Raw genomic sequence first — 17999 nt, 5'->3', positions numbered from 1 at the left:
AGTCATAGAGAGCAAACAAAAAAATGACTATCAACAGTATCAGATTATTAAGAATAAAACTCCAGTTAATAATTTAAAAAGTGTGACTTTACCTGCAGCATCTCCCTGCAGATGTAGGCGATCTGTGGCTCAGCCAGAGGACCAGTCCCTGTGGGACACAATTTACTTGTAATAATGGACAGTGCAGTACATGAACAAGGTTCATTATAAAGGCTTCGTAATGTTTATTTACAGGCTGACTTGAATTTTGTTTAGCTTATCAGAACTGAGGACTGCAAAGTTTTAATTCAGACTAAAAGGAGTATTTCTCACTTTTGTAAATTTGGATGTGAAAACATTTTACTCTAGAGAGGCTAACCTATAACCCTTTAGCTACTCCACAGTGAATAATGTCCAGTATGACCAAATTATCTAAACATCCTGATCTAACAACATTATTGCACCTGCACTGTGTGTTTTAAGTGTCCACTGCATTGTTAATTCCTCATATTAAACTGTGTTTTCACACTGTCCCTCAGGGGCGAAGTGGGGGCGTGGCTTCTGGGGCTCCATCCATCCATTATCTTTCTTATACGGGGCCGGGGTCGCGGGGCAGCAGGGTGTTCCAGACCTCCCTCTCCCCAGAAACTTTTTCCAGCCCTTTCTGGTTAATCCCCACGGGTAACCCCGGGGCCCTTTTACCAGTTGGAGGTGCCTGGAAAACCTCTAAAGGGAGGCCTCCAAGAGGCATCCGGATCAGATGTTGAACCACCTCAGCTGGCCATTTTCAACAGGAGATTCCCGTCCATCAAAGACATTTTAGTGACAATTGCAAATTACAAATAATTGTCTTATGATTTTAGAGCCCCCCCCCCAACTTTTGCAATTGAGGCTTTCAGGGGGTCAATCAAAGGGTCTATGTTTCACACACTGGTTAGAACGTAGATGGACTGGTAAATCGAGAGCTTTGCCTTTGAACCTGAGACACTTGAACTGGGGCAGTGACTCACTCGCAACCCACCATTTTCTAAAACATTAATTCTGTAAACTCTACTCTAGCGTACTATAACGATAGTGGGTTTCAAGTTTAGTAATGCTGTTTACCCCAATTTCCTACCCTACCTACGTATGTAATGTAACTTCAAAGTGGTGGCAGGAGTGAAAATGAGTCACCCTCAACATTTTTTCTGTTATGGTTTCAGAATGATGGCGTACAATTAGATACAAAATAGAATGTAGGAATTAACTATCGTGTTTTTACCAAATTCATTTTAATCATTCTATTATTTCAAATAGCTTGAAAAATAGTGTATATAGATGCTGAAAATAGGGGAAAAACTCGGCCCCCGGGGGAGGATGCACCCCTGTAGGTCCACACTGAGCCCTGAGTGTTTATAACGCTTGACTCCGCCTCTGGTACGGTTACAGTGGTGACTATAATGCTTTATAAGATAGAACTTTATCCATCCTGAGGGAATTTGTTGTGTACAAATAAATAAAATAGACAATAAAGATGATCAGTCATTTTTATTACCCACCCCCCACCTTATCTTATCTCATTTTCAAATTGAAATTAATTTATTTGTTGATTATATCTTGAATTATTAATCTAGTAACAAAGTAAAAGTATTGAACAAATATAGTGGGGTAAAAAGTACAATATTTTCTCTCATCTGTTGTGAAGTAGAAATTGAAAGTTGCACAAAATACTAAGTAAGGTAGAAGTACCTACAAATTGTAATAATATAAAATAAACTCATAGAGGCAGTTTCAAATAGTCATACACACACACACACACTCACCATGGTAGATATCCTGCAGGGAGCCTCCTCCACAGAACTCCATACAGATCCACAGTTTATTATCTCTGCAGACAGAAGACGAGTGAATCAAGTGTACGTGAGACTGATGAAGAGAGCGAGCGGGAGCACAGACAGACACACAGCTCACCGTATGTAGCTGCCGTAATAAGCCACTATGTTGGGGTGTTTGCAGCTCTTCACTATGACGATCTCCTGCTGGATGACAGAAAAATCATCATCTGTGGAACCAGACAGAGAGAGAGAGAGGATAAGATATGTATTACTTTCATCACATTACATACGAACACAGTCGGTGGCTGTACACGCTACATGCTAGCATGCTAACATGCTATTAGCTGGTTGTGCGACCAAGTGAAGGTAACTTTGGACAAAAGTGCCTGCTAAATAAATATAACGTGTACAGATAGAGCACCAGCTGCTGATATTTATGTTTTTATTCATAATGAAGTAATGCTGACCAGTTAGCAATTTAGCATGGTAAGACCTCTGAACAGCTCACAGTATAAGAGGCTAATGGATAATCAGGCGCTTCAATTATCACTGATGCAGTGATGGAGTATATCTCAGTACATTCACTCAATGACTGTACTTAAGTACACATTCAAAGTACTTTACTTGAGTGGTTCCATTTTAGGTTACTTTTCTACTTTTCTACATCTCAGAGGTAAATATTGCATTACATTTGTCTGACAGCGACAGATTAAAGTTTTTTCTCTTCTTCCTTATCAAACATATGATGATTTTATAGAATATATATATTGATGTAGATTAAACTAACCAACAGGATATAAAGGAGTTTAAAACATCTACAGCAGTAAAATGCAACATACACATTAATGCAGCAGTTATATAAATCCAGAAAAATCATACATACACTGACAGGGAACATTTACTGCACTATCAATACCTTCACTTTAAGTACTTTAAGTGTATTTTGCTGAAACACACTTTTACTTTGGTAAGGTTTTGTATACAGGACTTTTACTTGTAGTGGAGTATTGTCACAGTGTGGTATTAGCACTTTTACTTACTAAAGAATCTGACTATTCTTCCTGTCACCATGAATACTGACAGATGCATCTCCGCTCACATATTACTACTTCTCCATCAATGCATTTTTAAAATCCCTGAAACAAGTACCACATACTATAAGCAGGAAGTTGTCCTTAATTTATTAATAATATAAAAATGTTCCAGTGACTGTTCTAGTATTATATATTATATCATTAGTTTATTATTACTCATGCATTAATGTAAAAGCAGGGTTTTACTGTTGTAGCTGGTTGAGCTGGAGCTTATTTTGAGCTTTAACTATTGATTCTTTTAATTACGGTCAAATCTGCTGATTATTTTCTTCTTTAATTGTTTGGTCTGTAAAACCTAAGAAAATAGTGAAAAATCACATCACAATGACCCAGAGCCCAAAGTATTACCTTCACTATATTTGTTTAGTCCAAACCTCAACATCATTAATAATACATTCACATTATTAACATTATTAAAAGAAAAAGCAGAAAATCTGGAGTGCTGAAATATTTTTACATTAAAATAAATACATCATTTAAATAATTGCTTTTCTGTCAACTAATCGTTTCAGCTGTACTTTTTAGAACTAAACTTCATATCACATACATTTTCATATGTTTTGTGTGCAAAAGTCTGCTATGTAACTAATGCTGATGAATGTGTTGGAAATATGCTCATTACCTTTGTCCAGGTGCACAAACATTTAAATGAAACTTCTCACCTGCTTCCATCTTGATGACCTTGATGGCTGCCAGCTCTCCGCTCTGCTTGTTACGGGACTGAACACACAAAAAGAAACATATACAGACTATTATTTTTACTCTGCAACAGTCAGTCATTGGCAGTTGGCCCATTTCAGAATGATTATAATTATCGGTTCTTGACGTTAATGTTGCAGCCGGTAAAGGTGGAGTCATTTTAAGTACTTTACTTGCTTGGTAGCTTAATGTATAATAATACTCATAATCATTTTATTAGTTGATTTATATTCTATATTTTGAATCAGAATGTGCAAAGTAACTAAAGTTATCCAAATAAATGCGGTGTAAAATGTACATTTGCTTCCAAAATGTCGTGAAGTAAAAGTATAAAGTAGCAAAAAATTGAAATACTCAAGTTAAAGTACCTCTAAGTACAGTGCTTGAATAAAAGTACTTATATTCCACATTTAGTCATGTGACGACAGCACTTTGTAAAGTGTTGAGCACCAGCAGAGCTTCATTTGCATGTTTTCTGTCCAGATCAGTAGAGTGAAACACCACTCTGTGGCATTACAGGCACACAAATACTCACACACACAACATTTTAATCACACACACACACACACACACACACACACACACACACACACAGCAGACAAACATATACACACACATTGACCTTTAAAAGTGTGATATCAGAAAATGGTCGCACTTCTCTTTGCTTATTTGCACTATTCATAAACAGAAACCACAAAAAGAACTTCCTACACATAGAAATATAGTTTAAATGGGTCCAAGCAGCAACTGGACCACTGTATTGTCCTCCAGATGATGTTATTAGGCCAGAGGACCATTGTGATTAAAAAAGGTCTCTTTTACAAGGGTAATTCATATACTATATACATATATATACAGTGGGTACGGAAAGTATTCAGACCCCTTTACATTTTTCACTTTGTTTCATTGCAGCCATTTGCTAAAATCGAAAAAGTTCATTTTATTTCTCATTAATGTACACTCAGCACCCCATCTTGACAGAAAAAAACAGAAATGTAGAATTTTTTGCAAATTTATTCAAAAAGAAAAACTGAAATATCACATGGTCATAAGTATTCAGACCCTTTGCTGTGACACTCATATTTAACTCACATGCTGTCCATTTCTTCTGATCCTCCTTGAGATGGTTCTACTCCTTCATTGGAGTCCAGCTGTGTTTAAATAAACTGATTGGACTTGATTAGGAAAGGCACACACCTGTCTATATAAGACCTTACAGCTCACAGTGCATGTCAGAGCAAATGAGAATCATGAGGTCGAAGGAACTGCCCAAGGAGCTCAGAGACAGAATTGTGGCAAGGCACAGATCTGGCCAAGGTTACAAAAGAATTTCTGCAGCGCTCAAGGTTCCTAAGAGCACAGTGGCCGCCATAATCCTTAAATGGAAGAAGTTTGGGACGACCAGAACTCTTCCTAGACCTGGTCGTCCAGCCAAACTGAGCAATCGTGGGAGAAGAGCCTTGGTGAGAGAGGTAAAGAAGAACCCAAAGATCACTGTGGCTGAGCTCCAGAGATGCAGTAGGGAGATGGGAGAAAGTTCCACAAAGTCAACTATCACTGCAGCCCTCCGCCAGTCGGGGCTTTATGGCAGAGTGGCCCGACGGAAGCCTCTCCTCAGTGCAAGACATATGAAAGCCCGCATAGAGTTTGCCAAAAAACACATGAAGGACTCCCAGACTATGAGAAATAAGATTCTCTGGTCTGATGAGACGAAGATTGAACTTTTTGGCGTTAATTCTAAGCGGTATGTGTGGAGAAAACCAGGCACTGCTCATCACCTGCCCAATACAATCCCAACAGTGAAACATGGTGGTGGCAGCATCATGCTATGGGAGTGTGGGCATTTTTCAGCTGCAGGGACAGGACGACTGGTTGCAATTGAAGGAAAGATGAATGCGGCCAAGTACAGAGATAGCCTGGAAGAAAACCTCTTCCAGAGTGCTCAGGACCTCAGACTGGGCCGAAGGTTCACCTTCCAACAAGACAATGACCCTAAGCACACAGCTAAAATAACAAAGGAGTGGCTTCGGAACAACTCTGTGACCATTCTTGACTGGCCCAGCCAGAGCCCTGACCTAAACCCAATTAAGCATCTCTGGAGAGACCTGAAAATGGCTGTCCACCAACGTTCACCATCCAACCTGACGGAACTGGAGAGGATCTGCAAGGAAGAATGGCAGAGGATCCCCAAATCCAGGTGTGAAAAACTTGTTGCATCATTCCCAAGAAGACTCATGGCTGTACTAGCTCAAAAGGGTGCTTCTACTCAATACTGAGCAAAGGGTTTGAATACTTATGACCATGTGATATTTCAGTTTTTCTTTTTTAATGAATTTGCAAAAATTTCTACATTTCTGTTTTTTTCTGTCAAGATGGGGTGCTGAGTGTACATGAATGAGAAATAAAATTAACTTTTTCGATTTTAGCAAATGGCTGCAATGAAACAAAGAGTGAAAAATTTAAAGGGGTCTGAATACTTTCCATACCCACTGTATATATATATATATATATATATAAAATAAGAATTTATTGTTAGGGAACTCTCAGGAACTCTTAACACGTTATAAACATAAATTTAATACCTGTAGCGCTGGGTCATTTTAGTTATAAGCACTCATAAATAATGCTTCATAACAATAATCATAACACATTATGAAGCCTTTAACAATGATTTATAAGGTCAACGATCATATAACTTAATAACTGCTGGTCATGCACTGACTTTTTATGTTTTGCAAGGAACATAATGCTTTATTATCACTGTTATAATGCATTATAGTGTGATTATAAGTTTCTCTGAGTGGTCATTGTTTGTTTTAAGTAAAGGAAAAAATATATTAAATTTATGCAAGAACACACAAGACATTTTGAAATTAATTTTCACTTTACTCAAAGCCAACAATGACCACTTAGAGTAACTTCAAAATCACATCAAAATGCATTATAAAAAGATCATGATTATGGTAATTGTAATACACTACAATTTCCTAATTAAGTAACAGCTAACGCTACCGTTCCACTAACTAACCTTAAAGGGTCAGTTACATGCAACACTTTCCTCTCGTGGTATTTAGGCATGCGGGGTAGATTGGTTTGAGATTCCCTCCACTTTGGTTTGTTGTGCCCATGGCTTTCATATATTACATTCATCAATGTGTCCTTATAGAAAGAATCAGGTTAATATGCTGACCTCACTGTGGACAGTTTTCACTGGAACTACTTTTGACTGAAGAAGTCCTAACACTGTTAGCTCTGTCAGCACTGTTAGCTTCTATTAAAAACTGGCCAATAATTCAGTCCAGTTTTCAATACTGGCCTGAATAATCCCAAACTCAAAAACATCAGGGAAAGGCATCAGGAAATTGGCAATTTGACGAACTGGTAGAGGAACAGCTGCGTTCCAAAATCTTTTAGTTCATACTGCAGCTGCCTTTACTAAATACATACTGTTTCATGAGGCATGCATTCCAGTGGGGCATACTACATCCTCCTAATTTTTTTCCTTGTACTTTGACTCTCTTGCTCATTTATTCACTACACAAAGGATTTTGGGTCACAATAGACAGAAAAGCATCCTGGCTTGCATACTGCAAAATGCTAACGATGGTAGTAGAACTTCCGGGTATTTTTGGCATACTGCATTTGACATACTATGTTTTGGGACATACAAAATATTTTTTTGGCATACTTAATAGTATGAGCCCAGACAACGACAAACCAAACACTGACTCACTTTTTTTACGTATCCTGAAGGCCACTGTAGTTCTCTACACGCTTGTGAAACTGCGGTAACTTGAGCCACAGGGTGCCAAACCGTGGTATCGCCAGGCGCCAACTGACTTCAGTCAAATCTTGGAAAGGGGAGGATTCAGTTGATAGCAATTTGATCTGCAACCACACCGATAGATGGCACTAAATCCCACACACTGTCGCTTTAACCGTGAACCTGACCAAAGTTGCTTTACCTGCCCGAATGTAAAGCTGCATTAAGCAATTGTTGACCAGAAATGCTAAGGTTTTAGCAAGCAGTTATCTAATAACACAGCAGACACAGAGCAACATTAAAGTCCCATCAGAGTTGTTTTTGGTTTGGTTTTGGTTGTTTCTGGCCAGCTCAAGTAAACTCAATTATATTTGTACAACAACACCTGACAAAAATATTTGGCTTATTAGCTCCATTTTCTCACTTGTATGCTTTGTATACAGTTCTTTGCGTACGCTCGGCTTGAAACAGCTGTCCACAGTGAGAGTCACACTCGACGTACAGTACTGTATGTGAGCTGCCCTCAAAACACAAAGAAATGTTCATCTTCAAAAAGGTTCATGAAACAGTGTTGACAGAAAGAGGTGTTTTCTGTGAGTAATTGAAGATCACCAGAGGCTGTAATCTGCACAGGACTCAAGTAACAGTCTGATGTCTTCTGGGAAATGTGTTTCCCAGGAAGTTCAGTCATGTTTATAGTCAGAGAGCAGATTACATGTATACCAGTAAAGTACCTTGCTACACAACATTTTTGGTTGGTTCATAGCAGTTATACAATTTCTTCTGGGAAGCACCAGAAGCTGTGTACTCACATGTGGAGTACAGTCGAGACAAACAAAAAGCGTTTCGCAGTTGAGGGGTAAGATAGTGAAAGCAACAATGACGATGGAAACTCCACTCAATTGAAAGGAGTGTGTGTTAATGTATCGGTGTGTGTGTGTGTGTGTGTGTGACATCAGAGAGGTCACTGAGAGGAAAGACGTCCCACAAGTAAACAACCAAACACACACACGCACAAGCTGGACGTCACAGCGGAAGCCGCAGCGACATTTCCATCTTTAAGTGTACGTTTTCTAGTTTCAGGGGTCTTTACTTTTACTGACCTCTGTGACAACACACACGCACACGCACACACACACACACACACACACACACACACACACACACACACACAACAAGATAATAAGTAGTATCATGATACTTTTGTTGACAATAAAAGGTTTGATCATGCCTACAATCCACCCCAACAAGAAAGGAGATAAGATTAGATAAACCTTTATTGATCCCCAGATGTTTGTCCTGATTGTACGATGCAAATGTTGAGCGAGGCTGATGTTTGTGCTGATTGGACGGGAGAGTAGTTGAGTGAGGCTGATGTTTGTGCTGATTGGACGGGAGAGTAGTTGAGTGAGGCTGATGTTTGTTCTGATTTGACGGGGTAATAGTTGAGCGAGGCTGATGTTTGTGCTGATTGGATGGGGTAGTAGTTGAGCGAGGCTGATGTTTGTTCTGATTTGACGGGGTAATAGTTGAGCGAGGCTGATGTTTGTGCTGATTGGATGGGGCAGTCGTTGAGCGAGGCTGATGTTTGCTCTGATTGGATGGGGTAGTAGTTGAGCGAGGCTGATGTTTGCTCTGATTGGACGGGGTAGTAGTTGAGCGAGGCTGATGTTTGTTCTGATTGGACGGGGTAATAGTTGAGAGACAGTAGTTTCAGTAGTGTCTAATGGAGAAGTGGACCTTGCTTGCTTCCTTTAACAATACATCACTAAGATGTGACCTCTTGATACAAAAGGTCACAGGGAGAAAGTGATTGACTGACGACAGACACCAGATAACTTTCCACACAAGAAATCTCATCACTGTTTCTTCTTTTACACCACGGACAATTCAGCTTTGTATTTTAGCTAAAGTAAAGGCACATCCAATCATTGATTTGTAGCAAAGCTAAACACACCGGCACACAGATATTAAATTGATAATCCATTATTCATTTGACTGCGGGTTTACTTTAAATGAGATTATTCCTTTAATACATTTTTATCTCACAACACAAGTACAACTAAAGCATATGCTCTGCCATGAACACACACATGGTGTTTGCAATTAGTTTGATTTTCTTGGCATCATAAATGATCTCTCTTCCTCATTTTTGTGTTAAAGATAAATCAACACCAACCATAAATTCAAGCACATGTCAAACACACATGTGCAAGCACACACACACACACACACACACACACACACACACACACACACACACACGCACACACAAACACGCTAATAGGAAAACACACCGTTTCAGCAGAAACCTGACACAGTTAAGTCAACTCTGCAGGCAGGTTCTGCATGTAGTCCGCTGCTCTTTTATCTCACTTCTTCATTTTCTTTCGCCTCTGAGGTTGCACACACAAAACACAGGTGCAGCCCACAGCATCTGTGAGGCCTGAAACCAGAGTTGCAACGTGTCGAACAGCAACTCCAACAGCAGCCTAGTAGCACAAGCCGCATCTGATAAGGAGACTCAGGCTTTTACTGTAAGAAGGAGGAACACCCTGATATGATCAGATGCAGAGTTTCAGTCAGTTCGGTCAAGTCTGAGTCCTCAAAATAGGTGCAACCGACAAGACTTTGTTGAACACATCAAAAAAGTGACAAAAAGTGATCATCTGCTTGTGATCAAATATGCCAAATGTTTGTGTTTTTATTAACTGGTTCAAGAGCACGGCAGGGTTAAAGCACAATGCATCAGGGCAATGATGCCATTTAGTGGATGTTATTTTATCTTAGAGAGTGATGCTACTGTGAGTCGTTTGCTCAAGGACACAGGGCTCCTGTGGGTCATGACCTTGATTCATATATAAGTCGAAAATGACTGAAGAAGATGTAGGATGATAAATAAAATGATGAACACATGATATAAAGGTTTGCCCATTTAGCCATCAGGAAGCTCTCAGAAGTCTGTTTTTAAAAAGATGAAAGACGCCTTTTGTGTTAGACATGTGTGCGTCTCTGTAACTAACCACTGACCACAGTGATGCATTCAGGGTCATTGAGCAGCACCCGAGAGGAAAAAGGCAGTTTATTTATCAGCTGACATTGCATAACTTTTAGGTCGTTTTTAGCCAGGCTCTTGGGGTGGCGATGTTGGTCTATCGGTAGGTCAACCACTTTGGTCCAGACTAAAATATGTCAACAACTATTAGATGGATTGCCATGGAATTTTGTACAGACTTTCACAGTCCCCAGATAATTTTCATCTCGTGCCACCATGAGTTTTGTTTTTGTCAAATTATATTATTGCATTATAACTATTGGATGGATTGTCATGAGATTTTGTACAGACATTCCTGGTTCCCTCAGAACATTTTTGATAACTACAATAATAATTCAGTTTGCACTATTAAAGGATGCAAATGTGGTCCCGTGGAAATTAGCTGTCCTCAAGCTGAGAAGCACCTAGTTGGGCTACATGCTACTGGAATACTGAATTGTAATAATTAATTAATTAGCATGAACATAGTAAACCCTAGCAAAAAAAGAAAGTGTGTATTTTCCTGTATTTTTGGTTCCTGAAATAAATAATAGGTTATTAGTAAATCACTAATTGGGGCTCGGGGGCGGTGTGTTTCCACTTGTTAAATGAATAGTTTATTTTCAAAATAAACTTCCGTGTTCACAGAACATGTACAGTTTCCGCTAATTACATGCTTACAGTCTCTTTTCAAAATAAACTTCCAATATAGGTTCACTTAGTGTTAACGTTTACTTATGCAAAAAAACTACTTGTAAAGGCTTAGGAAAAGATTGTTGTTTGGGTTAAAATAAGTGCTTTGTTGTGTAAAATAACTATGTTCTAAGGAACTTACATTACAAACGTCAATGACTTGGTTTCACACGGAACACGAACAGCGGTGTACTGGGTGATGGTCTTTGTTTTTTTGTTTTGATCTCAGCAACTCTGTATAAACTATGAAAGAGTTCTCTATTGTGCATACTGGCCATTCACAAGTTTCACAGTTTGCTTTGAAGTTGTGGTCAGGCTATTTCTTACATTTACATACAGTTGGGCTTATTTTGTGAAAGAATCGTGGTTGTAGTCCTCCACCAACCAGTCAAGTAGCAGTTCACATCCATGTTTTTCCAAAATCATCACTTCATCATTGTATCCTATTAGACATTTGTGTGAAATTGTCATAATTAGCATGTACATTGTTGAGTTATGGCCAAATAAGGTTTTGTTTTGTTTTGTGAAGTCACAGTGACCTTTGCCCACAAAATTCGGATCAGTTTATACTTGAGTGCCAGTGGACATTTGTGCCAAATTTGAAGAAATCTCCTCCCGGCGTTCGTGAGATATAGCGTTCACGAGAATGGACCAGAAAACAGAGAACAGAGAACCCGAAAACACAATGCCTCCGGCCAGAGCTGTCAATTCCTCTTTGTAAGTACATCCATAATGTTAATTGCTTGGCTGGATATGATAGACCTATCAAATGACCAAACTGCACTCCATTCAACAAACAATGCTTCGATAGTATTGGTTACTGCACAGGCACCCTTTGCTGTGTGTTGCTGTTCAACAGGTAAAACCAGATACTGTATCCAGCACATGACAGGGAGACAGGGAGGGCGTGTGAGGCAGAAAATGTTGTTTGTTTGCATGCCACCATGTGTGCTACATGTTGATGTCTCTTCACTTAGTCAAATGAAAACAAACATAATCATGAACTAGTTGAAGTACAGTTGCTTCTATTTTCACTTTTTCTGTGATATACAATGTCTTGATTATTTTTAAAATGTCTTAACGTTTCGTATAATGTTGTGTTAAAGAGGTATAAAAGTTTGGGCATTTTTTGATCTTGATCTTTTTAAATAGTAACTCCTTTCCTTTTGCTTCTTACACACATAGCAAAATGCAATTTAACTCCCATTTTTTCACAAACACACCTGAGTAGTTAAAGCCACCGTAGCTCAAATCACATGATTAGGATGAACCAAACACTAAAAAAACAAAAACAAAAATGCTTTTGAAAAATGCAGTTGTACTTAACAAATTTGACTAATTCCTTCTCTCTGACTGTCTACTCCGACTGATCCTTGTAAGGAGCATTTTGTATCTGGAGCAGCTACCAACCTACAAATAAGATAACCCCTTCAGTATCTTGTGGACTGCCGAGATCACAAACAAATGTGATTCAACACGCCAGATTTTTTCTGATTTGGCTCCCCCTCATATGCCACACCGAGCTCATTAGAATATACCACCACGATCTGAGCATCTCCACCCACAGCTCGAGAACTACCTTTGCAAACTTGCACCATATTTTGCTCACAAGCCAATTGCAGCAGATTGAGCTATTTTTCAGGAGGGGTGCTTAGAAGACAGGCACAACAACAGAGCATTTCAGTTTGTGTTTTTTGAACACATTACATAAGTTCTGGTAGAAACCCAAAATACATATGAACCTGAAAATGCACATGTTCCCTTTAAGTAAAAGTACTAATACCACACTGTGAAATACTCCAGTACCAGTAAAAGTCTAAATATTATCTGCAAAATGTTCCTAAAAAAAATTACACTTTAAATCTTTTTACAGACACGACCAGCTTTTTACAGACAATGTAATGTCTGTAAAAAAAATGTAGTGCAATGGATGTAAGGAAAAATCAACCACACCAAATCACAGTCCACAAAAGAGTTTCAGTCTACAGCAGACCAACACAGTCTTTTACAGACACCACAGCCATCTACAGACAGTGCCATGGATAGAAAAGTTCAACCACGCCAAATCACAGTCCACAACGTACCACCACAGTCTACAACAGACAGTGCAATGGATATAAGAACCATCCAGAAAGACAAGGCTGGCAATCCCCAGGACCGTCCAGAACCACCTCCTCCAAAAGTGCATCCTTTGGAACTGGCTCTCACTTGTACTAACGATGAGATCAACAATCTGAAACACGACCTGGAGACATTGAAGACAAAATCTGAGATTGAAAAGTGGAGTTTCTGTTGCAGGGTCCACAATGTTGAAGCAAAAAAAAGGTGTCAGGAGAGGAGTCTAGAGACTTAAGAAACGTCTCCAACTCCAGGAAGAAAAGTATGACGCAAAACTCTATGACCAAAAGATCCAAATGCTGGATCTCAGCAAGGACAAGTATGGTCTGACTCGTAGGCTAACGGAGACCACAGTCCAGCTCATCATTAAAAAAGCTGAACTCACCCGGAACAATGAGGTCTTCGAGGAAAAATACGATGCTCTGGAGAAAAAGATCACCAAAGACCTGGAACAACAGGGCTTGGAGACTCCTCCGGTTGAGTACCAGTGGAAGTTGAACCAGGTTGAGGATCTGATCCATCAAAAGGACACTAGAATCCTGCATCTATGCAAGGAGAAGGAGTGTCTTTCACAGAAGCTCACAGAGTCCCAAAACCAGCTCATCAGCAAAGAAGCTGTACTCGACCAAAACGATAAGGACTGGGAGGAAGAATACAAAACTGTGGTGGAAAAGATCAACCAAGTCCAGGACCTCAAACAACAGATCTGGGAATCCAAAATAACATATTTGCAAGCAGACAATAAAGCTCTGAACGAACTGTTGAAAAAGGAGCAGGCCAACAATGAACTGTTGGCTGAGACACAACAGAGCCAGGAGAAAGCAGCAGCAGCAGGAAGAGATGCCCCCCACACACACAAACAGCTGTTCACTGCTCGCTTGTTCTTGTGTTAAAAATGTCCGCTTAATAATAAAAAATAAAAAAATACAACTAAGAGTGTTGTCTGGTAACTGGAGGGTTGACGGTTCAATCCTTGGCTGGGACGTGTTCTGAGTCGAAGTGTCCTTGAGCACGACACTGTGCCCCTAGCGGCTCCCCGGGCGCCTGTCATGGGCAGCACACCCATCCTTGATACAGAGATGGGTCAAATGCAGAGACAAATTTCCCCCTTAATGGGATAAATATAGTATAATAAAAAAAAAGTTTTCAAACTAAAAGTATTGATAGTGCATTAAAACGTCCCGTCAGTGTTTTGCTATTTTATACTGTATGATGGTTCTGGATTAATATCACTGTTGCATTAATGTGTATGTTACATTTTACTTATGTTTTAAATCCATTATATACTGGCTAGTTTAATTTACATCAATGCATCATATTCTATAAGATTATCATAATCCTATGTTTGTAGCGTCTGTTCTGTGAGAATCATGTATCTCTAAAAAAGATAAACAGTCCTGTTTTCAGCTTTGTGATTTTTCCAGCTGATCCAAGAGGCTTTTTAAAGAGTTTATTTAGCTGAAGAAGTAGGAGGATTTTCTCAACACATAAAGGAACACTGCTTAATTTATTACAAACTTTCAACGTCAACACATTACGATACATGGTTTTCAAGTACCTCAAATTTGTACTTAAGTACAGCACTTCAGTTACTGTTCTTATTTGCATTCCACCACTGATCTCTTTCATGGTCACACACACACACACACACACACACAAGCAAAGGGCCTATACTTTCTCACTGCTCCTGATGATGCAAAAGCGCTGCATTTGCAGACTGACCTGAGTGTAGCCACACGTAGGCGAAAACATGTACTCGGGTGCAAGTGAATGTGTGATCATATCTGTGAGTGGCTGTGTGTGTGTGTGTGTGTGTGTGTGTGTGTGTGTGTGTGTCCATATGTTGAGGAAGAACAACTATGCAAATCTCCCTCTCTCTCTGTAAAACAGAACAGCAGGGTTGGCTGACCCGTTTAGAGGAAGTGTGCTCGCTCTACAGATAACCTGCTTTGCATCAGCAACATTTACTCTGGAACCGTTTGAGCGCAGCAGAGATTAGCGTGTAGTGTGACTCTGTAAAGCACCAAAGTTGTCAAAAATGTCCAGAGATGTGCTGCAAACCGCCAGTCTGACAAAACAGCCATACTGGTTTGTAATATGTCTCTGATATAATAAATTACCACAAATCAATACCAGCTAATTATTTAGATTTGGGGGTAACATCAGCAATGACCAGCAAACAATCAGCATTGTTGACCTCACTGTTACTGCACAAAACACTGTATTAAGATTTAAATACTTAACTTAAATACCTCAGCTCAGTGTGGGGATTTTAAGCATTGAAGTAAGGTAACTAAATCAAACCCCAAATTTTCTTCAAATAATCACTAACCAGTCTAAGAGGCACTTAGGATAATAACAACATTATTATCCAGGCGGCAACCTCCGGTTCTGGCGAGTGAAGCCGATGCGGAAGTGTCTTAAAACTTGCATTCTTGATCAGCAGGGGGCGACTCCTCTGGTTGAATAGAAGTCTATGAGAAAATGACTCTACTTCTCACTTGATTTATTACCTCAGTAAACATTGTAAACATAGTTTCATAGTATTCTTCAATACAGCATGATGTTTATTTAGTAAATTATGGTCCATTTAGAGTCAAATAATAGATCATAAAGCGAAGTATGCTTTAGGGGAGTACACATCGTCACTACGTCACTTCTCCGCATTCCAAATATGGTAACTTCTGTTCATCGGTTGGAAAACAACAACATGGCGACGGCCGTAATCCAAGATGGCAACAGCGAAATCGCCGAACTCAAGGCTTCATAACAGTAGTCCACAAACCAATGTGTGACGTCATGATGACTACGTCCACTTCTTATATACGTCTATGGTATTATCCAATGAATGAGACTAAAAGCCTTCAGCCATGCTAGCAGCCCCGAGGTGCATGCTTGCAGGTTAACATTAGTGTCAATGTGCTGCATTCCAGACAAAACGGCGGTTGGAATTTTGTTTTACACACAATTGAACTCTCAACAGGGCTGCCTCTTTCTTTTGGGCATTTTTAATGTTTTCCTGAATAACTTTTGTGCAGCGAAGATAACTTTTAGAGATGCTTACCATAACATATATTGATATCAGTTTACAGGCAGGACAGGTTCTGCTATATTATCGTAGGTATTATTTTAATTAAATACAGGCAAATTTACTTAATGTTGCCTTTTAGTTTACATTTACAATGTGCCCCTCCGTTGTTGTTTGATGTCAGACAGCTGCTTCTTCATGAACTCGGGGTAGACGGATCTACCCCGAGTTCACAAGTGGGAACTCCAGAGAGGAAATACACATGCATCGTAGCTTCATATAGAGACGTCAATTACGCAACTTTCAGGTGTGTTATCTTTCTTATTACGTATTCTCACAGTCTACTTTATATACATTATACTTCAACAGTTTTCCGACAAAATGCAACTGTCTTGATGTGCAAAAGAATGTTTTAAATTGGCAAACATCATATGTGTAGTTCATGGCACAATTCAAACGGGATCAAAAAACTATTTGTCTCTTGCTGTTGACTACCGTACATGGTCTTTTCCAAAGTAAATTCCCATGGTGGTCCATCAGAAGGGGCGGGACTTCACCTCTCTATTGTCGTTAACTTACTTAATGCAATGTTTATTCAATATTCAGCGTACATTAAAAAGCTGAAATTAAAATATAGCAGTGTGAGGTTGGATATTTTCGAATTCCGAGTTGTCTGGAAAGCAGCATTATCGTGTTAACATGCTATTAGCATAAGACCCAGTAGAGCTAATGCTGGTGGAAATTCAAACATTAGTTTTTTAGGTATTCTGACCTAAACTAAAGCATTGTACTGAGTTGATATTTCATTAATAGAGGACAATAAATGTACCAGGATAGTACCGTGTTAAGTTTCACAAGTATCATAGTACATAATTAAAAAGATTGTCACCACAAATTTTAAATATTTCAAATCTGGATTTGTGCTTTTGAATAACGTTTGGTTTGAAATTAAAAAAGAAAGACATTCATTTCTCAAATGGACCATGAATCCATCAGACTAAAATTCACAATAAGACATTATTCAATGTGTTTTTGTTTTTAATACTTACATACAGTGTCACCTTGTCCAATGTACTGTACAACTGTTCCAACACTGCTGGCTTTGCACTGCTAATGCTCAGGGTTAAACTCCCATCAATGAGTCCTAACTTTGGTTGTTAGGTTGTTCATGTCTCTTCACTACTGTTCTGTGAATGGACGTCTGTTGGTCAGTGACTGACTGAGTCTTTCTAAAACACAGCCAGTAGAAAGGAGGGAAACACTGATGATTTCTAACAGCCTGCATCACCTTTTCCACACATGATTGTTTCAGGCGTGACTATCTTTGTGGAAAGTACCACAGAATCCTGAGAACACTGTGGCCTGTTCATTTTACTATCCCTGATTATGGGCAAACAGAGGCTTCAGTTAAACTTCAACACTGAGCACTATTAAACAATGAGGATGTGTTTGTTATGTGAAAATTATTTGAATCATATATAATATTTATATTTTAACTTTGACACTCGATCTTCAACTGTGTTCACTAGATGTTTGTGCTCAGCAACAAGGAACAAATGTTCTGTGATGGTGACAAAAATAGAGTGGTATTAAATAAAATATTCCTGTTGAATGTTTGATGTGTGGTAAATGCTGCATAAACGCAATTACACAATTAAAGCGTTGCTGTATTATTACTCTTGGTGCAGCAGTCAGAGAAACAATATTATTTTTTTAACCAAATACGTGACCACTGTTTTACTGACTGATGTCTCTATGTTTGTGTTTTCATGATTTG

The 17999-nt window shown here is 39.1% G+C and overlaps 1 protein-coding gene across 4 annotated transcripts in view; it reads right to left on the bottom strand.

Annotated features, from left to right (window-relative positions):
- The window catches only part of LOC137869453 (mitogen-activated protein kinase kinase kinase kinase 5-like), a 36075-nt gene that overhangs the window by 16605 nt on the left and 1471 nt on the right, over positions 1–17999 (bottom strand). For 3 of the 4 annotated variants that reach the window (XM_068706853.1, XM_068706854.1, XM_068706855.1), the window contains exons 2-5: positions 3550–3607; positions 1930–2020; positions 1782–1846; positions 93–148 (exon numbers count right to left, since the gene is read on the bottom strand). In XM_068706853.1, the coding sequence (XP_068562954.1) occupies positions 93–148; positions 1782–1846; positions 1930–2020; positions 3550–3607 (270 nt within the window). Of the gene's footprint in view, positions 1–92; positions 149–1781; positions 1847–1929; positions 2021–3549; positions 3608–7319; positions 7334–17999 lie in introns of those variants that run through there. The other variant, XM_068706856.1, reaches the window with a different exon arrangement.

This window comes from Cebidichthys violaceus, unplaced genomic scaffold, assembly GCF_023349555.1.
Source record: "Cebidichthys violaceus isolate CVI_PGR_0920_01 unplaced genomic scaffold, fCebVio1.0.p SCAF_120, whole genome shotgun sequence".
NCBI lineage: Eukaryota > Metazoa > Chordata > Actinopteri > Perciformes > Stichaeidae > Cebidichthys > Cebidichthys violaceus.
The sequence above is the reverse complement of the archived record's forward strand: the minus strand, read 5'-3'. Positions and strand labels throughout refer to the sequence as shown.